This window comes from Carassius auratus, chromosome 10 (assembly GCF_003368295.1).
Source record: "Carassius auratus strain Wakin chromosome 10, ASM336829v1, whole genome shotgun sequence".
Lineage (NCBI taxonomy): Eukaryota > Metazoa > Chordata > Actinopteri > Cypriniformes > Cyprinidae > Carassius > Carassius auratus.
The window spans coordinates 20,937,094-20,964,976 of record NC_039252.1 but is presented as its reverse complement, the minus strand read 5'-3'; the positions used below and the strand labels follow the sequence as shown (position 1 = coordinate 20,964,976).

At 37.2% G+C, this 27,883-nt stretch overlaps 1 protein-coding gene across 3 annotated transcripts; it reads right to left on the bottom strand.

The window, feature by feature from the left end:
- Positions 1–63: 63 nt before the first annotated feature.
- Positions 64–27,633, bottom strand: LOC113110272 (versican core protein-like). Of its 3 annotated transcripts, none has more exons than XM_026274363.1 (16): positions 26,674–27,633; positions 25,736–25,806; positions 24,230–24,631; positions 21,616–21,790; positions 21,391–21,518; positions 20,111–20,404; positions 15,481–16,434; positions 12,604–14,160; positions 11,290–12,213; positions 10,994–11,107; positions 10,787–10,900; positions 4,649–4,807; positions 3,134–3,216; positions 2,182–2,326; positions 1,913–2,095; positions 64–1,096 (listed from the first exon to the last, which is right to left on the bottom strand). In XM_026274363.1, exons 2-16 carry the CDS (start codon positions 25,797–25,799, stop codon positions 963–965), a joined length of 5,430 nt encoding a protein of 1,809 aa, XP_026130148.1. In that variant the 5' UTR covers positions 25,800–25,806; positions 26,674–27,633; the 3' UTR covers positions 64–962. The 3 variants fall into 3 exon arrangements, with proteins under 3 accessions (XP_026130148.1, XP_026130147.1, XP_026130146.1); XM_026274362.1 differs by having other exon boundaries at positions 11,290–12,192; positions 12,427–14,160; positions 26,674–26,976; XM_026274361.1 differs by having other exon boundaries at positions 11,290–14,160; positions 26,674–26,974.
- Between the last annotated feature and the right edge of the window lie 250 nt (positions 27,634–27,883).

The window sequence follows — 27,883 nt, the reverse complement described above, 5'->3', positions numbered from 1 at the left end:
TTTGTCAGAATAAGCGCGGGATTTTTTTAAAAAAAGCAATCAAACAAGAACACACACGTTTTAAACGTGTTCATAATATTCTAATAGCGCTTTATTATTTCAAAATCTCACAGTTCATTCATCGTTATATGTATCTTCAGCAATAAATTAAACTTCTATGGCTTCATGTAACATTTGTAATAATGTTTGACAGAAATGCTAGTTCATTCAACCACACATACAGTATTCATATTTTCATATTTTACCATGACATTCATATAAAAAAGTAAAAATGGTTATATTACAAACCCACATATAAAAAAAAAAAAAAAAAAAGAGAGAAAAAAAAAAGAAATATATATATTTTGAAGCCATATGAGAATATGATTATGAGAGTGTACAATGGTTTGATGTTATCTGAGCAATCCTCACAAACAGTGAGGATGCTGCCGGGGAAGACGATGTTGAAGATTTGTGTTCCAGTCATGAGTCCTTTCAGCATTGTTTGTCCTCCAGCCCCGTGACATCTCTTTTGAACCCCCCTCACCACAATGTGAACAACATAATGCCTATTGTTCTTTTACTCTTGCGTACTGTAATTGTTCTGTTTATACTCTGCTCGTACCATAGTGCTCTCTTATTGTGCCAGAGAGAACAGGAAATCCAGTTCTTCATAAACAAAATGGATTAAACCAAATAACAGTCACCATTCACAGCTGTTTTTACTTGTTCATTATCTCTACTATATACATTTCAACCAGAAACCCCCTCCCCATGTCAAAAAATTGAAACATTATTACAATATGCAATGCTGACCGTTGCATAGTCAAAGTACACTCTCAGTGGGTGGGTGGTGGTGTTTTGTTGCAGTCCCTCAGGGGAATTCACTTCTCAGCTCTAAAACATTCATCAGGCACATGGTTTGGCTTCACCCCTTTAGACCTTCTCTGTAGATGTGAAGCATCTGTAGCTCTGGATGGAGATCAGTGTCTGGAATCATCTGCTGTTTTTGACCAGCCTTGACGGTACTGCGTCGACTCACTGTAGCGTCTCTTACTGTTGTTGTAATAGTTATTGTTTTGATATTTGTGTGCATACATCTTCTGGTAGGTAGATGCTGCAGAATAAAAAGAAAAGAGATGTACATTCAAAATGATAGTTTACCCAAAAATGACATTATTCTGTCATTATTTACTTGTCCTCACTTCCAAAAACCATATACCTGTCTTAAAGGATTAGTTCACTTCCAGAATAAAAAATTTGGACATTTTTATTCTGGAAGTGATCTAATCCTTAAGGTAAAAATAAAAATGTACTTCAATATGTCTTGAGTAAGACATTAGTCTGGCAATTAACTGACATAAATAACTGATATACAAATAAATGCATAGATATATTTTAAATAATAATTTAAAAAAGCATTAAAAAAAGACTACCGTATTTTCCGGACTATAAGTCGCACTTTTCTTCATAGTTTGGCTGGTCCTGCGACTTATAGTCAGGTGTGACTTATTTATCAAAATTAATTTGACATGAACCTAGAGAAATGAACCAAGAGAAAACATTACCGTCTCCAGTTGCGAGAGGGCGCTCTATGTTGCTCACTGTGCTCAGTGCACCTATATCCTACAATGAGCAACATAGAGCGCCCTCTCGGGGCTGTAGACGGTAATGTTTTCTCTTGGTTCTTGGTTCTAAATAAATGCGACTTATAGTCCAGTGCGACTTATATATGTTTTTTTCCTCATCATGACGTATTTATGGACTGATGCGACTTATATTCAGGTGCGACATCTGGTCCGAAAAATACGGTAATTCAAAAAGTTTATATAAAAATATATAAAATGTTATTATAATTAATAGTTAAATAACACTAGTGCATTTCATTACTGGATTTCACGAAACCTCTCTTTATTCAGAGTCAGCAACTTACGATTCAAGCATGTGATTTTAGGCTTGTTCCAGTGGCCATCTTCTTGGCATCTGATAGTGGGAACGTGTCTTTGGATGAAGCCGTCCTTGCAGTGGTACCTGACCAGAGAGTTGATCTCATAGCGCGCCTTCATGCTGCCATAGATATGGGCGTCCTTTATGACAGGAGGCTGACCGCAGGACACTGAGACGGGGCAAGAGAAGGTCAAAGACAGTGAGCTGACAGTGAGCGACACTGTAGATTAGATGAGGGGGAAGAGGAGGTCTCACCTGTGCCCTTCTTGCAAGTGAAGGTCAGGTGGTAATTGCATGGCACGTCGTTCCACTGGCCGCTCTCATGCCAGATCATCACAACGCAGTCCTCGCCTGAGGAGAAGAAGCTGTCCGGCTGACCCGCTCTCCAGTTCTCAAATTGCTAGTGCAAAAGTACACAAGAGGGGTGTGTTATTCCAACTGCTCTTGCACCACTGCATGTGCCCACATGAGGACGCAAAGATCACATGGAAGAATCAAAATAGACTGTGCTCTATACACATCTGGCAGAGCTACATGGGACTTTCCTTGATAAAATGGGGGGGAAAGGATGATACCTTATTCTAATAAAATGTACCGCTGCACGCAATTTGCATGGGTTGAACACAAACACACAAGCCCCATTTCATATGTAGAAAGGCATACAACAAATCGAATAAATGTGAAACATGCATGATGATGCAAGATCATTAAAATCAATTGAATGTTTTTGCAAAAACTAAAGGTTTGCCAGATTAGCAGTTTTGCATTCTGATTTATGCTATTTGAGGAAATACATGCATACATAAAAATGCATGAATAAAATAACTCCGATACAAAAATAAATGAATGATGAATAAAACAGCGAAATGAATAAATAAAACAGCGAACAAATAGATTTAAAAAAGTAAATAAATAAAGTTCATGTGATGTGCCTCTATGTGATACCACATAGAATGATAAAATGCTAAAGTGAGAACTTTTCCATTAGCATTAGCATCATCTAAGCTTATGGTTTATGTGTCCACAATAACTTCGTACTAATTTTAGGATCAAACAGATTCATTTATTCAGGCCGGAAAAAAAACAACACACCAAGAATGACTCGTTTCGGAATCTTAATATCTAAATTCATGTACACCTGGAACACAGATGTTCATCTAATAAACAGACATTGATTTTAGGATCAAAATAATGAATCTCATCTTACCATAGGATGTCCATCAGTCCAGCGGAAATCATTGTCAAACATTTTATCATTCAATCCGATCCACTGATAGTCATGTCCCAAACCTACAAGACAATTACACAGATTTCAGTATATATCGCTGCCAAACTAGTTCACACAAGCTATCATATGACTTGGGATGAAGTGGACAAGTTGTGTGGTTGACTGAATTTTATTATTTGTATCTGCTTATTGGTGGGAAAAATGGAAAGTTCCCACTCCAAACTCAAACTGCTGTGTCAGACTGGTCGGGAAACTCAAACAAACAGAGGAATGTTTTGATAGCACCACAATGTTTATACTCTTCGGGATAATCAGTCTACTTTTAGTTGTTTCTGCATATTAAACTGGGAATGAGAAAGCAATTCATAACACAGAAAATTACATCTTTAAGCTAGTGGATGTGCATTTTTTTATAGAAAAGTCTACATGGAAGCCCAGACAAATGGAAGAAATTAATTCATCTTTTTGGCGTGAGGACCTTTGCAAACTTCTTTGACATCTTTAATAGACTACCTGGCCAAAGTAGAAATAGCAGGAAATCAGTTAAACCAAACCACACATCACATGACACAAACAAATGTAGAACAAATGGTCTCTGTGCCCCGAGGAGCTGTTTAGTTTAGAGTCAACAGCACTTTTATTATGAATTATGCTTTGTTTAGTCAGTGCTAGAATTCAGTTAGTCCTGAGTATCCGTTTTTTGCCTCATTTGAAACTAGATTTTTTATATTGGACGGAAATGTGCCTGTGCAAAACTCAACACCACGCACCGCTGTGGGAATTAGACAAAAGCATTGCTATGCAGAGAAGGTTTTTTGTAGTTTTTAGAGCATTGCTACGTATAAAGTGCTACAAAAGACCAAACCCTGCGCAAGTTAGCATTTTAGCACATCAACTGCCTTTTTTGAATTAGTTTTTGGCTAATAAGGTCTGTGGTGAACACAAGCTCAGAATTTTTTTCATGTTTTATTCTATGACAAAAATACATCAGGAATAGCCCCTTTTAAAGTTTTTACCTGTCTTGAAAATGGCAGTTGCTAACAAGTGTCTAAATGGGCCTACAGAGGTTGTCAGGACATAAAACATCATCACACTTAACTAGTTGCTTTTACAGCCTCATTGAGTTTATAATCATGTTTTTGCAAACTATTCTAACTCAGATTATCAGGGAAAATGTCATGCGAACAAGTTGTATTTTGTTTATAGGCTATGTCTACCAATTGCATTTAGGCTTTAGAATTCATAAACGATGCGTTCAATTGTGAAGATTATCATGCTGAACAATAAAAAACGTTTGTCGGTGTCTGATTTTTTTTTCTTTCTTTTTTTCACTTCTGGTTTGGTCTACAAAAATACGTCAGCTAAAGCACTCTGAAAGGGTTACAAAGTAAAAGAGTTAATGGTTTGTTCAGGCTCTGTAAAGTGGAAGGAATAAAATGGCTAATGTCTGATTTGCCAATACCATTCATAGACTCTTCAATATCATAAACTCACGATTAACAAAGAGCTGCTCTTCATGGGACAGGACACTGGTGAGGTGGCCACCCTGAAGACGGCACTCTCTTTCCGCTGCTTCCCATGTCCGCCGGTGTGTGAAGTACTTATAGCAGTGACTCTGAAACTTGTGCCAGCCAAAGTCACAAACCTCCGTATCTGAAAGAATGGATGACATTGAAACATGAGAAGCCTACAGATGAAAACAGGCAAAAGTTTGGATAGCATCGATAATGTTAGCAATATCAGTGCATCAAAATTCAAATGGCAGATGCTTTAATAATTCATGATACAGCTACAGGCAGCATCACAGTGCCCATAGTTTGCCCACAAGATGCCTCATGATTGAATCTGTAGCCATTTTTCTTCAGCATTTATCATAAACAAGCCTGTCTTTCAGATCAAGTATAATCGGTTTTGGTGCAGAATAGATGCACAGACTTGCGTCTGTTTTGATTCGGGCTATTAACTGGGTTAACCTAGTGCAAAGCACTTTTTATTCTATGCCATACAATGAGGATCATCAACATTTTGCTTGGACTGAAAGCCCCCAATGACCGCAGCGCTCAGTGTGAAAGCTAAATGCAAACAATGACATCTAATGAGGCTGGAAAGAAAACACCAGTAAATGAGCCAAGTAAATCATCTCAGACACACGGCCCATAGTGCTGTTTTCTTTGACTGATTACGTACTATTATGTGCTCGCTTGTCCTTTGCCCTGAATGTCCAGTAGATTATCAGAACCGCTTTCGTAGCATAGTGCACGTACATTAGCATGCGCTGCTGAAAATCTATTATAATTGCTACAATAATATCCAAATCTTCAATCTACTTGAGAACGTAAATTGTTCCTCCAATTTCAGTTGTCTTAAGTTGCATATTTTGTTTAAAGCCATGTTAAATCACAACAAATGTTTTAACCGAATTGACCAAGCGCAATATGTCATGATGATTAGCACCATTTTGTTTTTGATTTTTTTTTAGAAAGAAGTGAAATTATGGTCAGAGCAAATATTAACGAAATAGCCATGACTACGGTGGTTTTTAAATTGCCTATTTATTTTGCGAGACCTATAAGTAACAATGGATCGAATCAGGAAAACTACTTTAACCACTAGTCACTGTCTAGAAACTGGTGGTTACGTAAACTTTGGCTCTTTGACAAGGTTCGGGTTTCCCAAAGTGCTGTCTCATTTGGCTAAAATACTGTATTTATCACAAGGTTTAATGCAGCAACTGTCACCAAAAGGCCAAATTCAGCTTGACTGATTAAACACAACTGTATTAAATGTGAAATAAGGTTCTTTTTTTAACTTGCGTGAAAAGCGAGGTTCAACTTTTACAAATTTTCCCTGATCTCTTTTCCCTGAAAAGCCTGAGAAAACAGATGTCCTCAGAGGTGATTAGCTCTGCTGACTAACGGCGGCAATATTTCTGTATGAAGCTGGAACCAATCCATTGTGGGACCAACGCCAAACACAACCGTCAAGCCTATGTGAGTGCGCGTAAATGTCAAGTCCTGAGAAGGTTAATAGCTCTCTTCAAAGTTAAAACGTGGCTCTCATTCATAAGTCAACTGATTATTTTCATAGCAGGGAAAGTCCTACGCGAGATGGAGTCAGGTGTTTGGGAGTTTCTATACTGTGGTTTGTCCCCAGTGTGACTTGGAGGGGTCTCCACGAGCCTCCTGGACAAATTGTGTTGCATTAATTGATTCCAGCTGCTTTCACAGTAAAGACCCCTGTGCCAATCACAGTCGCCTTCCCAGAGTCCTAAGGGGTTTCACCTTTAAGTGAGGGAACAGCAAAGGAGGGCCAAGAAACCCTTGACTGAATCATTCCCAGCCCTGCTTCACGTCATCAGAGGAGAATGACTTGACTTCATCCTCCTCAATGACTGTCCACAGGCATATCAAAAAGAGATTCAGAGTTTTCATTCTTATAAATACATTTTATTTCCATTTCATGTATATCAAGCCCTACATGAAACAATGGCAAGCCAATCCCCAGACTAAATTATCAGATTGGCAGCAGATTTGGCACCTACTTTGTTCCCCTTTCAAGCTGAAAGACAATACGAAGACCTGGTAACATATTACAATAAGGTAACATAACTAATGCTCACATTAGTTATGTAAATCAATAGCTAACACAAAAGAACAATGAAGAACACTTATAAAGCATCTTTTAAGCTTAACTTCTGCATACAGTATACTTATACATATTTAACATTTCCGTTTGTATAAATTAACACCATGCTCAATTATTAAATGCTGTTAAAAATAGTTTATTGTTAGATCACTATATCAAACAAACCAACCAAAAATGATGTCCTTGGTCTTATTGTACACAGTTCAGTTGCTATATGATTGCTAATGTCTTCTCAGTGCTGTTTAAGCACATTGTGGTTGCTTGGGTATTTTAGGTGGTTGCCAGGGTATTCTAAAGTAAAATCTATTCTAAAATCTCAAGAACCACTAGTCTGAACATCTAGCAGTTAACCAAACGGCAATCAGTCTTACTTTTGGGATTAAAATTATATCAATCTGCCTTTTATGCAACTGACAAAAAAAAGGTTTAGACAAGCCTTAAAGAAACAATAATAATCATAATAATAATAAAAAACTATTAAAGGCATAGTTCTTCCAAAAATGAAAATTCTGTCATTAATTACTCACCCTCATGTCATTCTAAAACCGAAAGACCTTTGTTCATCTTCGAAACACAAGTCAAGATATCTTTGATGAAACATATTCTGAGCTTTTGGAAATTCCACAGACAGCAATGAAACTTAAATGTTGCCAGACCCAGAAACATACTAAGAACATTGTAAAAAATAGTCCATGAGACATCAGTGGTTCAACTCTAATTTTTATGACACTACAAAAATACTTTTATGTGCAAAAATAACCAAAAATATACATGAACATCATATGGATTATTTGAACAATGTTCTATGTTTCTGAGTCTGGGAACATTCCAGTACATTGCTCTCTACGGAGGGTCAGGAAGCTCTTGGATTTCATCATTTTAATTTTGGGTGAACTAAACCTTTAAAAGGTTCATATGATGCAATTTCAAATTTTTCTTTCTCTTTGGAGTGTTACAAGCTGTTCGTGTATAGATAAGATTCCTAAAGTTGCAAAGACTAAATACTCAAACCAAAATAGATATTCTATTTAAAAGATAAGACTCATCTATGCCCTCTTAAAATGCCTCATTTAAACACGTCCCCACATGTCTGCGTTACTGTGTGGGAAGATTTGCATAACACCGCCCAAATGTTCATGCAAAGAAAGAAGGCATTACTTTGATTCTCACTGTAGTATTGATGCTGCAGCCTCTATTGTCGTGGAGATGCTGTGTGTTTCGTTGGGAAAGTGAAACTGCTTAGTTTGACCTCCCAAAAGAGGACACAACTAGAAATCAGTGGTTAAGTTGTATTTAAAACACTGTTCCAGAACAGTTCATATCGAATATTTGTGTGTGTGCATCCCATTTTATGGAGGACTGTGTACTGAACCAGGAGATATGCCTACAATGTCGTCTGTTCGGACTCACAGCCTGTAAGTATGTTTTCATATTTAAAGAATTTGCCACTGATGATTCAAATGTGAGATTTGAGCAGTATAGAGTAGGGGTTGAACAACTTCTGATTTTTTAAAGTAAACTAGTCACTGATGACATCATTAATGAACATAAAAAACAAAACAAAACAAAAAAACACCTTGTGCACAGCTATGGCATATGACACATTCTACCAGTGAATTCTGCCTGGTAGCATCTCTCTACTAGTAGTGAAGCTGATGGATTTAGTTATTAAGAAATGAATAATAGAACTTTACAGTTTCTAAGCTATTTTATTGAGAAATCACAGAACAGTGTTGACAATACATTTCCGCACTGAATGATTCTATGTAGGCGCGATCTGCTTTTGAAGTATGAGCTATTGTCTGTAGCCTATGTGTGTGCGTTTACAGTGCAGCAGCACATTAGATTAGACTGGCGATTAACTTACCTGTACAACAAGCGGTATAAAATGGGCATTCTCCCATTCAATTTTGAGCATCCAGTAATATAATCACACATGACTTGTGGAGTGCTTTTGGAATATTTATTTATCTGGAATATTTATTTATTTATTTTATATATAAACCTCCTTGGTTTCCGCCCCCAACTACTTACTTCCCTACATTTGTCCACTACTTTTTACCCACAATTCATTCTGATTTCGAGTGTACATCCGATGTACACTCGCTGAAGCACTATTTCCCACAATCCAATGCGGAATAGCGTCGAGCTGGAAGCGAGAGCGAGCGAGTTTGAATGAGAGATGAAGTTTACATCTTTATTATTTCTGGTTTAACGTTTTTCCTACATTATTTATATTAAAATATGTTACGTAGGCAATAACTCAGTTTAATATTTGACTAATTTACTGAGGTGGCGTCGTTGTTAACTTACAAAAATGATGATAATTTGGTGGATAATTTAATTCTTTTCGCTAATAACAGGTAGTTTATTCTGATGTAAAATTAACGGTCGCCTGAGGACGCTCTACAACCATCTTATCTGAGCTCAAAACGCTGCTTGAGTGAGTGTCAAGATACTAAAAATAATAAATACATATGTGTGTTTATTTTTGTTCTCAGTACGCTATTTACTATTTACATTAAATAGCAATTAATGATTATAAACATAAAAGCATTACAAAAAAAAAAAATTATATACTATCGATGAAACCACAAAGCTGATGCAGAGTTATGTATAACTGCAATATAAAGTAATTTTGAGTATTATTGCTATTAGTATTATTTTCTAAAATTAGGTACATGTAATATAAAAGTACATATGGCAATGTTTTTGCAACAGCTCCAAATCTCATGCGCAATGTAGGCTATACGTCACTGTCCGAATCTGTTCACTCCTTCCTGATATAGTGAACTCAACTGCCATACACTATATAAGGATTAGTGAATGAGTGAATGAGTGAGCGATTTCATACACAGCATTGGTTTCAGAAAGATGGGGCATAGAGGAGAAACAATAATGTACAGTATGTGGAAAATAATGTTTTTTAAACCCTAAACCGCATAAACATATTTCATTACACCAAATCCACAAAATAATGTTATTTTTTAGCAATGTCATATGACATCTTTAATATAATAGTCTAAGTATACAAGAACTACGAAGTAAATCTAAGTCGCTCTATTACTATTGCCTTAGCAAGTACTGCTAATAATATCATAGCAAGACATGTCAATTTTAACCCAATCAAATTATTTTCTGCTAAATACGCCACTAAAATACACACATTACAGAAGTTCTGAATTTTTTTGCAAACACCATTTCAAGCTGGCTTGAATTAGTTTCAAAAATTCACAACCTTAATGTGGGACCTACTCAAGTCATGCCTGGATAAGCATGACGAGACGACTAAAGGAAAATGTACTCATCATTTACATAGTCACACTAATGTTCCTGGGACCATGCCAAGTAAGTCAGTTGGCTCTGCAACGGCTCATCGAATTGCTCAGCATTTGTGAGAAGTTTGGTGGGTGTAAGGGAAGAGGCAGTACTGTGGATAACGCCGTGACCTTTTCTCTGAACCTTATTGTTGGCACAAATTTGCTTTCATTCATATGCACACCATACCGCACACTCTCTGGAGGATGAATCCTGCCAGATGTGGTGAACTTTGTGGTTTGGTTTGCCCATTCTAACTGTTTGGACTGACCGCTATAATGTATACAATTTGCTTCAGTGGATTTGTTAAACAGCCATAGCTCACTTTTTAGAAACTAGCACCCCAAATCATAAAATATTCCATCCAACAGCTTCTAACAATAATTTAAGAGTTATACTTTCTTCCACTTACAATGGAAACCTATCAGGCAATCAGGGAGATGCATGTTTAAAATATGCCATCATTGCAACATTTCCAAAATAATCCAGAAGATACAATAGACATTATGTGTTAGCATGAACATGACATGATAAAATGTCTTAGCACTTAGCAACTTGCTACCATGCAACAGTCAACAATTAGTTGTCCCAAAAACATTCCTTCAAAATGTTAATAAATAAACCCAATTAAAACAACTGTATAGCATCATGTTAGAGTTTATTACATACCTTGCTCACAGAGGGGTCCTGAATAGCTGGGCAGACAGACACAACTGAAAGTGTTTAACCCATCAATGCATGTTCCTCCATTGCGACAAGGGTTTGACTGACATTCGTCAACGTCTAGGGGAATTACAAAATGGAAATGACTTACTTAGAAACTCTTGACGTGTTAATCAAAAGTGAATAAAACTGCAAATATTAAAGTCTTCAAACCATTTTCACAATGTTCCCCACTGTATCCAGGCATGCAGACACATATGTTTCTTTTTCCATTCGAATAGCAAGTTCCATCATTTTCACACACACTGACAGAGCAAAGTGTGAAACCTAAAATAAAGTAACATCCCTTAGTGGATGGACAAGTCCATCATGGATAAGTGGACTACAAAGCAGAGTATTTAATTTATTTTGTAAACCTCAAGAAAGGAACTATCAAAATTACCAATACAGCACTACACAAGATAAGCAATATACAACGTGCAATACAAAAATATTATGTGGAACTGTACCTTGCAAATCCTCCATACGGCTCTCAACAGTGTAGCTGGAATCTGTCCAGATTTCTGGTTTCCTTGTGGTGAACCCTTCCCTGGATGGTGGTTGTCCTTCAACAATTGAAGAACCCAACACATCTTCATAATCTACACCATTCTCTTCAAATGCAACAGTACTTGTGGCTTTGGGGGTGGTGAAAACATCATCTTTAGCAGAAGTAGTTGCCCTATCCAAGACCTGAACTGACTCTTTCACATTTAAGTCTGTAGCAACACTGGTGGTGGGATAACTGGAAACTTGGGTAAATGAGGTGAGAGATTTCTCAGTTGAGAATCCAAATGTAGAAAGTGATAATTCTTGTGTTATCTCTTCTGAAGTCTCTGATGATTGCAATGAGGTGGTTGTCTCTACTGCAGGTGATTTCGGGATTAGATCACTTTCTTGGGAACCTGAAGTCCCTGATGACTGCACAGAGGTGGTTGTCTCTTCTGAAGGTGATTCTTGGATCAGAACAGTGTCTTGGGAGTCTGAAGTCCCAGACGACTGCACTGAGGTGGTTGTCTCTTCTGTAGGTGATTCTTGGAAAAGAACAGTTTCTTGGGAGCCTGAAGTCCCCGATGACTGCACTGAGGTGTTAGTCTCTTCTAAAGGTGATTCTTGGATCAGAACAGTTTCTTGGGAGATTGAAGTCCCCGATGACTGCACTGAGGTGTTACTCTGTTCTGAAGTTGATTCTTGGATCAGAACCATTTTTTGAGAGTCTGAAGTCCCCGATGACTGCACTGGGGTGGTTGTCTCTTCTGAAGGTGATTCTTGGATTAGATCGGTCTCTTGTGAACCTGAAGTCCCCGATGACTGCACTGGGGTGGTTGTCTCTTCTGAAGGTGATTCTTGGATTAGATCGGTCTCTTGTGAACCTGAAGTCCCCGATGACTGCACTGAGGTGGTTGTCTCTTCTGTAGGTGATTCTTGGAAAAGAACAGTTTCTTGGGAGCCTGAAGTCCCCGATGACTGCACTGAGGTGTTAGTCTCTTCTAAAGGTGATTCTTGGATCAGAACAGTTTCTTGGGAGATTGAAGTCCCCGATGACTGCACTGAGGTGTTACTCTGTTCTGAAGTTGATTCTTGGATCAGAACCATTTTTTGAGAGCCTGAAGTCCCCGATGACTGCACTGGGGTGGTTGTCTCTTCTGAAGGTGATTCTTGGATTAGATCGGTCTCTTGTGAACCTGAAGTCCCCGATGACTGCACTGGGGTGGTTGTCTCTTCTGAAGGTGATTCTTGGATTAGATCGGTCTCTTGTGAACCTGAAGTCCCCGATGACTGAACTGGGGTGGTTGTCTCTTCTGAAGGTGATTCTTGGATTAGATCGGTCTCTTGTGAATCAGAAGTCCCCGACGACTGCACTGAGGTGGTTGTGACTTCTGAAGGTGATTCTTGGATTAGATCAGTCTCTTGTGAACCTGAAGTCCCCGATGACTGCACTGAGGTTGTTGCCTCTTCTGAAGGTGTTTTTTGGATTAGAACAGTTTCTTGGGAGGAAGACATTACTGCTCTAAGACTATCCGTGGGCAGAATGGTGGTTTCTGAACTTTGGGTAGTGAATTTTGTTTGGGTTAGGACACTAATGAAAATCAATGGTGTTGTGTCTTCAGCAGAACCTTCAAATACTTCAGTTGCTTTATCATATGCACCAACGCTCATTTCTTCAGTTTGTTGAATGAGAAGAGATGGAACAGTAGTTCCAGAGAAAGGCTGTTTTGTGAATGCTTCAGTTGGCTGATCACCAGAGCTAATGTCGTCAGAGATGGTGAAGATTGTAGTTACATCTTTTTCAATATCAGGCACCAATAAAGGATTTTTAGTTGTACTTGTGTCTTGGTCTTTCTCCGAGTGTGTAATATAAGGAGTGCTTTCTTCTGAGATTGCCTCTGTTGAAACCACCCGAATCGTAGGCTCTATACTGGGCGAAGCTAAACTAACAGGTTGCCTTGGATCTATGGGATGAGTACTTGTTAAGGAACTTATAAAGCTGTGAGATGATACAGTGAAAGATGGAGATAAAGTTGTGTGTTTTGATTCTTCTGTTGCATATATATCTGGTCCTGAGCCCTCGTCTTCAGTGGAGGTTGAGCCCTCAAAATCTTCTGTTTCTGGTTTCATTTCTCTGTTCTCTGTTTCCTTAATTTCTACAATGCTGGCTTCTGTTGTTGTGACAATTGGTCCTTTGGTATTGCAGTCAACCCCAAATGCTGTTATAGTCTTCCCTGTTTCAGCTATTTCAGTCTCATCGGTAGCCACCTCATATGGGCCATTAGTTGGTTCAGCTGTGTCATCAGCAGAACCTTCCAAGGTGGTCAGTTCCTCTTCATCATCTGTTGTGTGCAACCCCGAACCTTCTTCATGCTTGCTAAATGATAAGGTTTGTGGGGTCATTTCCTGGCTTGGAGATTTGGTTGAAAATGTGGGTAGCTCTGTCATGGTTATACTTTCCAAGCTCTTTGGTGAGAAAGGAGGCTCAGTTGGGCTTGTGGCCATTGAGCCAGATACGTCTGTTTCAGGGGAAGATGTGGTGCCTTCAGCATCCTCCTTAAGTATTTCTATCTCATTATCTGGGATGTTTTTTTCTGTTGGTGGGATAGCAGTGTCAAACTGGTCTCCTCTAGCTTCCAGAGTTTGGTCAGTGTCTGGTTTCAGAGTCAACTCGTGCTTTCCATTAACGAAACTCACTTTTGGGGTGATGGTAACAGAAGCTGATGTTTCACCTATTAGGTCTCCACTAAAGGTCTCCACTAAAGGTGGCTCATTTTCAACACCAGCAGAAACTCTTGATTCTTCAATGAATTTTAGAACAGCAGCAACTCCTTCATCATCAACAGCATTAACTGTAAACAAAAAAATGTAAATACATTAAACATAGCTAAGTGAGTTTTGAGTTTATACTGAGTAGGCCAAAAGCTTATCAAAAATAATCTACTGTAAAGCCTGGTTCCATATTCAATAATGACCTCATGTTGCCCATTTTTCAAATTACTTTATAGACATCTTAGACACTAGCATTGCATTTATATTCCACTTATTGGCTAGAGTCTCACTTGAGGCAAATAAAACGCTCACTTCAGTTATGATTTTTGCAGTCAAGATATAACTGATTGTTTCTACATAAGTAATGGCCCTACTTATATACAGAGAAAAGCTTATTATTAATTATATTTAGTGATATGTCCCTGTGAGACCCTGAAGTCACAGTACTAAAAAATTACAAGACCCTTTTCATTTTTAAATAGCTCAAAATTCAACAAAGTGATTCCAGCTACTGTCACAGCACACACTTAAAATGTGTGAAATATAGCCAGAAATGTTACTGCATCCTCAAGTCCTCAATAGCATACATAAAAATATATATTTTTTCACAATATTCACAAGCAGCCACACATGGTAAGACGATCTTTCGACTGGACAAGGTAAGGAAAAGTAATTAGCTAGGAGTGATTACCTCTCTGATTGTTTTAAGGGGATTTGCAATTTGACCTGGGAGGCATTTGTCTGTGGCATTGAGAGCTACTCTTTCTCAAAACTAAAACCCCTGTCTCTCCCTGATGTACTACTAGAGTAGGTGCCCCTTAAAAAGTATCACACAGTATAAATGGGTCAACTGATTTATGTCGACCTACAGGACCTACAAGACAGGAACACTGGCTGCAGTCTATTTACAGATGTTTATCAACCTCAGTCATCACTCTTTCCAGCAACACAGGAAGTCAATTAAGGTTATGGGAAGGCATTGAAGATCTGTTTCTCTTCTCTTCTTTATGCACTAGTTTAGCTATACTTCTGGATGAGGTAAAGATTTGGCACAAACCAAATATTAAAACAATTTTATGAAATCAAAGGACCAAGTCCAAATCTTTTGTTTGCAAGACAGCAGTAGGCGTCTCGGCAGAGCCAAATGTGGCCTCTCTTTAGCCAAGATCTACATTCATTTTGCATCTCAGTGTCTCCTAAACCAAATCACTCATTTACACCATGCTGCTTTGGACATGCGACAATCACAGAAAAACACTGCCACAGCAAAATATGAAAGGACAAGCAAAACTGGTTCAAGAAGTCAATGTATTTTATACTTGTATACTATCTTGCTCTGGTAAAATTAGTTTCTATTTTTTTTGCATAGATGAAATTTTCGTAACTTCCATCTGACCTACCTGATGACTTTCCCTGTGTAATGTTGTATACGAACACATTAATGCCCAGTGGAAAGTCAACATCCTTCTTGGTGTCATTCTGCTGGCTGTGCAAGTTCACTTCACTTAAATCTGGGGTTAGCAAAGTGGACTCCAGACTTCCTTCAGTCATGTTTGCTGTGGTTTCATCCTCTTTGTACACAATTTTTGGCTTGTCAGGATCTCCTTGCAAGTCTGTAGTAAACACAGGTGAAGTAGGAATCACACTCTCAGAAGTGTCCGTGTCACCACTGCTGCTACCCTCCACACCATTGTCTCCCCCATGTGGAGTATCCATCCCAGGATGCATGTTCCCTGCGGTGGGCTGACGGGGAAGATGGATAGAGAAGAAGGAATCTGAATAATGGGGCATTCCAGGTGTAGTAGGGACTGGTGTGGTTTCCATATCCAAAACCGTCTCAGCTGTAGTTGGCACAACAGCAATGGCTTCAGCAGAGGGATTTGCTTCAGGAGCACCTCTGTCGTGTGGAGCCATGCTTACAGAGAACATGAATGGTGGCTCTTCTCTGGTGCCATGGGCTGGCATAGAAGAGACTGAATCTGAATAATGTGGCATTTCAGGTGTGGTAGGTGTAGCTGAGGGTAGCTGGACAGCAAAGTAGTTATCTATATCATGGGGTACCCCTTGCACCAAGGAGCTGTCTGTGTTTTCATAGTCATTAAATATTTTGGTTTCCATATCCAAAATTCTCTCAGCTTCAGTTGGTACAACAGCAATGGCTTCAGCAAAGGCATACGTTTCAGGAGTGGCTCTATCACGTGGAGCCATGCTTGCAGAGAACATGGATGGTGGCTCTTCTGTGGTGCCATGGGCTGGCACAGAAGAGACTGCTTTAAGGGAAGAGAGTAGATGGCTGTCTAAGATAACTGGAGGTGTTGTTGGTCCAGCTGGGGGTACAGTTGTGGGATCCCATCCTGAGAACAGAGAGAGAAGGAAAACATGTATTTTTGACCAAGCATTTTGCAAATATTTTTCAAGGTGAAGTGTGTAGATTTGGTGCCCCTAGTGGCTCCAGATTGAATAACAAAATAATGGTTTTCAATTGTGAATGGCTTCAATTGTTCAGCTTGTCTGACCGATATTTATTCAGTTTACTGACAACAGCTGACAAGTCAGACTGCCCAAACAAATAGAGGCAATTTGAAAGTGACACATTGTCAATATATATGTCTCTATGCATTACATTGTCATAGATGAAACTGACACTTTTATGAGGTGTTATTAAGGTGAGCACTGTAGAATACTTTTGCAGTTTTATCCTAAATAAGGCACAGCCCTCAGTCTATTAATATTGACCAAGTAAGTGCAATTGCTGGCAGCAAAGTCAAGATATTTCTACAAAATGCCAATAACAGCAGAATCGCCTACGTATTTAGAGATTGTTTTGGGCTGGTAATGAGTTATTTTGGGAAAATGACACACTATGACAGGGTAGAACCTGACAGCTTATATTTATTTTGAAACTTAAGCTTCCTTTCCAGAACATTTTTGGCTAGGTTGCATTTTGCCTAACCACATATTTTGACTCCGACCAGTAGGTAAATAGTCCTGAATAAATGTCCTTGCAATGTTTCATAATGTAAGTGCCAACGCCTTCTCATTGTCACAATCAATAAATCAAACCCTAACACTGCTGTCTACATGCATGCTAGCTCTGACACACTTTCATGGACCTACATAAAAACTAAAAATGGCCAAGTTAATGACACTATAATGTTCACACTTCTCTGTTCATATACATGCTGCTGAGCATATGTCATGTTGGCAGGCATCCAAAGGTTTGACTCAGACGGTAAGAGTTTCATGCTTAGCAAAACGTTTCAACATCATGGTAAAATCATTCATGGTGACATGTATGGCAGTCACCAATCTGGCTGCATGCAGGGGAATAAAGTGGGGGTGCAAAAGTCTGAAAGGAAATTGAAAAGGCCTCTATTATTTTGTCTGAATCTAAAAATATACATGGATTTAAAAATGTCTTATTTTCCTTTAATGACAGCAGCACTGTGACACAATCTGACATGAGGTCCTTATAAACCTTATAAGACCAGGTTAGATGCAATATTAAATTTTTCACTAATAAAAAACTACTGTTCAAAATTATGGGGTCAGCATTTATTTACATTTTTTATAAATTGACACTTCTATTCAGCAAGGAGATCAAAAATGACAAGGGATTCTATTTTAAATAAAATGCAGCTCCTTTGGACTTTCTAATCAGAGAAACCTGAAAAATATGCATCATGGTTTCTGCAAAAAATAAGCAGGATGATAATAAGAAGAACTGTTTCAGCAACTTGCATATTAGAATGATTTCTGAATGATCATGTGACACTGAAAACTGGAATAAAGATTCATCATTGCATCACAGGAATACATGTAATTTTAAAATATATTTGAACAGAAAAAAGTAACTTGAATTTGTAATAATATTTTACAATATTTTTTATAATTCATAATATGCAGCCTTGGTTAGAATAAGAGACTATTTCCAAAAGCTTTATAAAATCGTACCAATCCCAAACTTTTAAAACAATGTATTTTTTCAATATGTTGAATGTACCACTTATTGATAAAAACAAAAACTGATTTCTATCTATTGCATGTTCTTAGAAGCATTTCACTGACAATTTGGTCCGACTTACGTCACAAAAATGCTTGTTTTCCGGACTAACCAACAATTATTGTTCTTATTCAAATTTATTGCATTTAATCATTTATGTTCTTTTAAATCCGTTTATACAAAAGCAGCATTTCAGATGCATAATGCTAAAGTTATGCAAAGTGTTGTATTCAAACAAAAGCCCACACCCAACTTTACTTCCTTCAGTCTCTTCCTCTGTATAGTAGATCTATCTTCATCTTTCTTTAAGCCTACACACGTCATGACCAGGCTAAGAGAATATAAAATTCCAGAATACTATATGTTAGTTGACAGCATGACATAATCCGGATTAAACAACATACAGTAAAAAGATAAAAACATAAGTGTGAGTAAATGATTGAATGATGACAAAAGCCTCTCACTTTTGCTAATGACAAGGGTATCTCAGTGCTTCTTTGTCTCTGGCTCAGCGTGTGGACTCACAAGGCCAGCTGTTAGACGTTAGGGATGTGTCCTCTTTTCTATGCAGTGCCTCTGATGTAAAACATCAGGCATCTTTTTCCCTTATAAAACCCCAGTGATCTTGAAACAGCACAAGAGGAAGTCAGATCCCCCCACTGGCACTTGTTTATATATTATAGTGGGGCGCTCTTCGCCCTCCATGCTCTTTTTTGGCCTATCCATAGTGCTTTTGTTTGTTTTGCGGTACTCTGTGGTAGAAGCCCATTTAGGAGAAGTGCTTCAAGACCGGTTACATGAAACAAGCCGCGGCTAACAGGAAAGCCACAAAATCCCTCGAGGTAGGGGGCGAAAAGAGGATACACGATGTAAAATCGGATTAAATGCAGGTTAAGCGCTGCTTTTGTGTGGCCTGTTTCCATTTTGCCTCTCGAGTGACGACTGAAGTTGCACAGACGGAGAATTTAAACAACCCCCAGCAGGACAGTTACGGGGTTCAAAGGCCGTAGTCGTTCAGGGCAGAGGAACTGACCAGAAAACAGGTCAGTTAGTTTACCGTTTAAAGACACATATTTGAGCTAGACGTAGGACAGAGGTTTAACAGATGAAATCTGAGGACGCCCTGGAGAGAATGAATTATTCTGCTTCCACCCAGCTAGCAGAGAGAGGGGAAAGGTCCGCTCGGAGTCACAGCTGTTATGATATCACAGCAAAACAGACGCCTCCCTATCTCCAAAACAATATTGTGAGGAACATGCACGTTGAATTTGTGAATCTCACCACACTTGTCAAAGAACATGTCTGTTACAGTATATTTCATTTCAAAATTGAAAGACACTTTCATAAAAGAGTATTAATAAATAAATAAATAAATAATGTATTTTTATGACCAGATTATAAGATTTAATAGTTTTGAAAAGTTGAAAAGTATTCATATACATTTTTGCAATATAACATTTTGTATGTATGCATGTATGTATATATATATATATATACATATATATATATACATATTATATATATATATATATATATATATATATATATATGTATATATATATATATATATATATATATATATATATATATATATATATATATATATATATATATATATATATGTATATATATATATATATATACATACATGCATACATACAAAATGTTATATTGCAAAAATGTATTATAATATATATATATATATATATATATATATATATAAATATATATATATATATATATTATAATACATTTTTGCAATATAACATTTTGTTAATACTAAATACAGAATGCTCATAATTATGAGAATTCTGTATTTAATATTACCAAAATATTATATTATGTTATATTACAAAAATATATATTCGTTTATTTTTTTATTTTTTTTTATTATTAAGCCCTTTGATCAGTGTGAGTTTTGTTTTGTAAAAGGGGTTTTAAATTGGATCATATGAATATATTAGTTACTGTGATATTCATCCAATATGTATTAAGTATTAGTTTTTTAGCGTTTTTTGAAGCCATACCTTTAAAACAGAAAGCACCCAGCTTCTCGCTCGGTAAGGGAAATCCGGTCTGGTTTCTGAAGCGGTACATAGTCCTCACACCCATCTGTCCTTTGCCGCACTGCATTCTGGGTACAGAGATGGGGTAGCGGGCGCTTCCGTCAGACAGCCAGCCGAAGTCACAGCGGTCCAAGCCGGCCCTCCAGGCTGCATGCAGGTGACCTGGAGACGCTAAAACTGCGTCCTGTCTCTCGCACTCCTCCCTGGCCTCAGCTAGAGTCAACCCAGCATCAGCAGCAGTGAAATACACCTCACCTGAGATCACACACACGATAACACATCACCTTTTGTCCAGCGCACATTCATAACGAATAAGACAGGCCCAGATTGCACTTCTACAAATATAACCATTTATTATTTATTAAAATAAATCATATATATACATTTTTATTAATTAATATATTCATTCATTAAATATAAAACATATTATTTATTTATTTATATTTTTTCAATGTCGGGTGACCCCGTAAATTTTAGGATTTGCTTTATCAAGACATTTTGCAAAACAATATAGAAGTAATTTACCAATGCAATTAAATTAAATTGCTATAATCAACAATAAAGCCATACATTGATTTATTTCTAGTTATTTATTTAAAATATATATATATTTGTGGACAATTTATGATTTTAGTTTAAATGTAAAATTTTCCTACCAAATTCTCATTACTATAATGAAAAAAATATATATTTTAATTTCTTTTATATTGAAAAATGTTATTAATAAATATCATTGTTTAAAAAAAACAACACAAGTATTTATACATTACAGTAAAATGTGTTATATTTGTTTTCTTTTTCTTTTTGAAAATATAATTTTATGTTGTAATTTAAAAACTATTTCCATTAGATTCACTCAATCATTTTTATTTTTATTTATTTAAATTTGTTTAAACAAAGACAATTTTTTAAAAGAGAATATAGTAAATGACCACTCATTACCACCAGTAAAGCCAAACATGTATTGATTAATTTAATAAAAAATAAATCAATAAATAATAAATGTAATTTATGTGCACAATTATGATTTTTCACATTAAATCATTTTCCCTTCAAATTCTCATTAATGCAATGAAAAAAAAAAAAAATTTCAGTGTTGCCATAGAAACAAGTAATTCCTAGGTGAGGGCCTGCACAGCTCAGAGCAGACTTTCCAAACTGTCATCTCATAATTATAATAATTGTGACACAACGTGTGTTTTCACGTTTTCATGGAGAAAGCCGCTGATTTCTAAACGTACCTTGCAGTTTCCCTACATAGCAGTACACATCATACGTTTCAGAGGAGTTTCGGAGTCCGTATGACCTGACTCCTGGCCTCAGAACCATATCGCCGTGACAGCCTTCACGTGGCCTTGTTATGGGGTATCTGTGGAAAACAACCCCAGATGCGCTTCTCACATCAGTTATATTCAAACACACATGTCATGATGTCATGGCTTCGAGTCTGGAGCTGGAGAAATCACCTGACGGTTTGGTCGGCCAGCCACCCGGCGTCGCACTGGTCAAATCCGTCCTCGTAGGCAGAATAAAGCTGCTCGGCGGTGGCGATGGTGGCGTCCACATCCATGCAAGCCTGCTTGGCTCGCTCGAAATCTAGAGTGTAGCGACTGGTGCTGGAGCGGTAATGAAACACAACACCTGTAACCAAACAGAAATCGAGCTTAAATAAAGTAGAATATTATTTCACAATATAGCTGTTTTTATTGTATTTTTTTATATATAAGAGCAGCCTTGGTGATCTTAAGAGACGTTTTTCAAACACATAAAAAAACTGCATCCTCCCAACTGCAAACTTTTGAATGGTACTGTATTCAACAACTTGATTTCCCCTCCAGTCAGGTGGTCCTATGGTCACATGATATGCATATTTAACTTCATCTAACAACCAATGGGATCAATTGGGCAAGAGGGCCGCTTTTGTACTGAACACTGAAAGTTTCAGCCACAACAACAAGCTGTTGTCTGGCAAAAATGAAGAATCATTGTATTGTTCAGCTATTTAGAAACCTGTCGTGTCAAATACTGAACATGATCTGAATAGTAATCGCTCTCACAGCATTACACAGCATATCACTCAACTCTTTATATATGGCAATTATCTGACATAACAGTCTTCAGAATAGGGTTTTATATTATCTGTGAGTGCTCAAAAACAGGCAGACAGATCTTAACACAAGATTTTAAAAGCGGAATATTTTGGACTGAATATCTTGAAAACTCTATGATTATGGCAGACAAAAAGACAGAAAGGGAAAAAATGTGCATGTGTATGAATAAAAAAGGAATTTATGGACGCAATATTTTCAAGAAGGATAAAGCATGCATATTAATAAAATAAAATAAATTAATAAAATGAAAAATAAAATATAAATAATAAGAGAATTTTACTGTGCTTACAGCTAAATCGTGAAAAAAAAAAATATATATATACAATATTTATTGTTAATTTAGTTTTTGTAATATATATATATATATATATATATATATATATATATATATATATATATATATATATATATATATATATATATATATATATATATATATTTGGACACCAATATAATCATAAATAATAATAATAATAAAAACACTTCTGCAGGTTCTTAAATCACAGGTATCTGTTTACTATTTTTCACTCAGACAAACAACATAAGTTGAGTTTCATAGCTGCGGCATAGCACAAACATGCTGAGTTCCATGTTGAATTTAATACTGTAACTCAACTGATGCAGCAGTTCTAGTGTTCATTGCTTTAGCAAACACTACTAATAAGGCTCTTTACAGGTCATGCAGTATGCCTCTGTTATTTGCCCTTTTATGGGCTTCTCTAGTCTTTTTTGGGTACATTTGGAGCTGCTGGCTGACGAGGCTGGTTCTGAATGCTCTATCCTCAGAGGGATGGTAGTGTGTTTTTTGGGTAGGCACTACCCTTGACTGGCAATCAGCGCTGCCCAGGCCCCAAAAGAGGGCATTGAGTGTATTTGGCAGGAGGGCACACGGCTCTCTATGGGCCCACAAACACTCCAACAGCACCGTCTCACCTGAGCCAGATGTGCTCATGCTTTACACGTTTGCACAACAGACTGCCGTAAACAAATACACCTATAAGATCTTTAGCAGTTTCTTTCACTTTTTCTGTTGGATGTATGTTTTAGGTTTAATACCAGTTCATTTCTTGCATGTATAATATGTGAGTGTTGTGCATGCACATTCAAAAGTGTATAGTTGAATACACTGTATGCTTTCTGTCTTTGCATGGCACTGTCTTGCAATGATTTTTCAGACATTCATCATAATGCAGTCATTCAAGGAACAAAAAAAAAAAAAAAGCTTTAACATTTTCTTGTATTGATTAAAACACAAATCATTCACCCTGCTTATCTATTACTAAGAAACACAATAGGGCATTGTCAAGATTCGAGGAAAATCCAGACACTGAAAGTGATTTTTCCAGACTCTAAAGCAAAATAATCTTTCCCCTCTTGCCTCCTGACAGGAACGCTGTTCCATTTTGGCTAGCGATGACTAATTACATCATCACATGTGCTTACGAGAGTAAAAAAGTACAGCACATCTGAGAGCCATTGCTGAACAACTTTGCCAATGGGAATCCTGCTGAAGGAAGTTAAAGAAACACCATTTTACTTTGCAACGTGAAATATTGATATATATAAGTCTACAGGAAATATGAGAAAATATATATAGTATATATCATGGTAAATATTTATTTATTTATTTATTTTTTGCATGCTCATTTCCCCGGTTTATAAGTTTAGATCACCATTGTAGTCTCTTCCTTAAAAACAATAATAAATAACACTGATAAATATTTAAATATAATCAATGAACATTTAATTACAATATTTAATAAGTATTAATTAATATATAATTATAATATTATCGTCAAAATATTAAATTTTGCATGCTCATTAACTAGATTTTTAAATATAAACTACATTTGTAGTAAAATATTTAAAATGACCATATATTACAAACTATGTTTTATAGTTTGACTACAATTGGAGGTTCATATGATTACAGTTCAACCTTTCATCATTTGCATAGAGAATGACTGACCGCTGACATTCAGGTAGACGGAGTCTTGAGTGTCTTCAATGCCGTGCATGACCTCGCAGCGGTAAGCGCCCGCATCACTGGCCCTGAGCCTCTCTATGGTCAGAGATGCGTTGCCCACGTCTTCAAAGTGGCTGGGAATCGATACCCTGCCTTTAAACTCCGGCCCGATCTTCAGGAACCCATTCTGGGTCACTATCACTACGGTTTCCTCATCTCCCACGAGTTTAGTCCACTTGATGCGGAGATGGTCTGGGTGGGAGCTGGGGGACTTGGCTGCAGTGGTGGAGGTGCTGGAGCTGCCGGTAGGAGGCGGGAGGATGGAGAAATAGCAGGGCAGGACCACCTGCTCGGCCAGCGAGCCCCTCACTGGAGAAATCATCACCCTCATCCTACGAGCAGAGTCTGCAAAAACAAGAAGCACATGGAGGAGAGGAACGTCAGAATATCATCTGCTGGAAGCTTTGAGACAACACTCAAATGCTCTGCTTCCAATGAGACTGAATGTTTTAACCATACTGCTTAACTACGATATTCAAAGAAACATAAGAGTTTCAGAAACCAAAAAGATTGCAGTTCATCTCTCATACAGTATTAGTCACTTATAGAAGACCAGGTATTATCATTAACTGAAACTATATATATATATATATATATATATATATATATATATATATATATATTTGAAATTAAATAAGTATTAACTAAAAAATACAACGTATAAAATTACTAACTAAACAAAAATGAAAAAGAGCATCTAGCTTAAATAAAAAAAGTTTAAGTACAAAAATAACTATAGACTAACCCTAAAACAGAATGAAAACGATATAAAAAGTTATTAAAATGTTAACTAATATGTCTCCTATAGCAGACAGGAAGTAGTCGTTTAGCACACGACACAGGAAGTGCTGAGCAATTTGGTAGTTGGTTTACAATGATTACAAGGGATGCATTTCATATCGGTTACTGGCCGATATTACAGTTTATACACACACACACACACACACACACACACACACACACACACACACACACAGTATATATATTTATAGGATAATATTATAGATATTTAATTGCAATATTTATTATTATAATTCCAACTATTATAATAAATTACATTGATTTTATGAATATTTTAGTGCTCCATACACTTTACTTGTATATATAATCAATCGTTGATTCTTTGACAAATTGTTGGAGTATTTGTTCCTCTGCTTTGGATAAAAGCATTAAAAGCATAAATGTAAATAATAAGATTTTTTTTCATATCATAGATTCTTATATCCGCCATTACATACAAGTGATTATCGAGATCATTTGAATGTCTTCCACTGATCGATTTCGTCCATCAAATGAAAATGATACCTGGCTTATCAGCCAGAATATTAAGATGACTGCATCCCTAAAGAGTTTACATAGTTTTAAAGGTTTGGACAGGCTAAATTAATGTAAAAGAAAGAAGTTACTGATTTTAATGAGAACAAAGAATAAAAAACGCCTTAAACTCACCATCTTTGGTAACAGCAGCGCTGCAGGCACAGACCAACCAGAGGATGTGCTTAACGTCCAACATCTCAGTTCTGCAAATAAATAAATAAAAGCTTTTCATTTTGTAAAAGCTAGTGATGAGTAGTTTAGTTCGTTTTGCATGTGCAGCTAGTTTATTCCTAAACGTGGGTTGGTTGTCAAACTGCTTGTGTTTAATGTCCATCCATGTCTTTGTTCCAGGTCCAACTGGGTCTTTAGACACCCACTGTCTGTTTGCTCTCCTGTCTCCCTTTATCAGTTATAAATATGGCTTTGCCATCAGATAGAGAATGTGTTTATGAAAGCTTCATTCATAATTAACGGTTAAAAAGGATGTATATGTTCCATCTTAATATGCTGGACAGTCCTACTTTACTCATTCTTCGAAAACACAAAGACCTTTTTCTGACAAATCTGGTGACAGTCATACACGTTCAATACAGTACACACTATCAAAAACTAAAAAGCGATGCATAAAACACCTTCACGCAACAATCACCGTGAAAATCTCCAGCACGAGCGAGCGAGCGAGCGCGCGCGCGCTAATGAAGCGCGATCAATCACACCAGACTGAAAAAGAATCTGAAATGAATCCAAAGCTCATATTCTCAGTTATTAGCATTAAAGCAGAGCTGGTGTTACGATGATAGTGATGAGATCATGAAAAGTGGATCTCCACTGAGAAGATGCCAAACGCAAACAAAGCTTCAGGGTGACAGACAAGCTCTGACAACACAATCAACTGAGAAACAAAGAGATGTAAATCTGCTCTAATATCAAAAGCGGGTGAGCAGAACATGGTCAGATTAAGATACAATGGGCATAAAACATTAAACATTAATGTGAAATAATAGTAATATTCATCACTTATCAATTAGGACATAATTGTTTTTAATAGAATAGAATAGAATAGAACTTACTTTTTCCTGAAGGCAGTCTTGGCTATTCCTGATCCTCCAAATGCAATCGTTTAAAAAAAAAAGTGCTAGTATCTCTGATGCTCCAATAGTGAGCAGCAGACTGCAGTGCTCTTTCTTTCCCTGGTGCCCACGAAAAGACTGGAGACATGAGCCGGCAGCAAGTTCAAATTCCATGTCCACCCACGATTTCGTCAGTTTCCAGAGGAGGGGCAGAAAGTGCCCACCCAAAAAGAATCTGATCCATCCTGTTGAAGAGGAACGGGGATGTTCTGCGCAAACTGGACCTTGATGCACTGAGCAGTGAGCTTGAACATGTAGGTTTGGTTACAAGTAATTAAAAACAAGCGAGTTAGTTGTTTCTCTTACTAACTTTATTATGAATGCATTGGGCAAACTCTTGGAACATTTCCGCGTAAAATCGACTTCAGTGTCGAACTCCACTCACATGTGGGAGCTAAAATAAGAGACAGTTTTCGATTCAACTTTGCAAATGAATTGAGTAGCCTATTCATTTTACAGCTTAGCACTGAACACCCGCAGTCCTGGCCATCAAGCAGCTCTCTGTGTTACGCGGAGTCGTGCGTAAAAGCGCATCTGTATCTCACTGCGCGGTCTGACAGAGCACTGATAATCAGACAGAGAAGGTGCTGATGGAGTTACTGGGTTATTAAGGGCTGTGAAAATGACCAAATTACTTTTGTGAACTGCCCAACTCCACTTATAAGAGCTTGCCTGAGCTTTCCACACGGGGGAGAGACAGCACCGTTATCTTCGCGAGAAAAAAAAAAAAAAAAACACAAAACAAAACAGCACCATTGATTTGATTTAGATGTCGCAGTGCGTGTGAGATTACAAATCAAAATCAAGATATAGCTATGAAATTCATACCCAGCTGGTATTTTTAAGGTGGGTAAGATGTGTAATGTGTTCATCAGTGTTGCATTTGTTAGATCAAAATTGTATTACAATTCAAAATAATGTTTTCTATTTGAATACATTTTAAAAGGAAGTTTATTTCTGTGATGCAAAGCTGAATTTTCAGCATCATGACTCCATGCTTCAGAAATCAATCTAATACGCAGATTTGCAGCTCTTGAAACATTTATGATTATTATCAATGTCGAAAAGAGCTGATTAATGTTTTTGTGGAAACCTTGATAAAACCTTTTTGTTTAGGATTCTTCAATGAACGGAAAGTTCACATTATAAG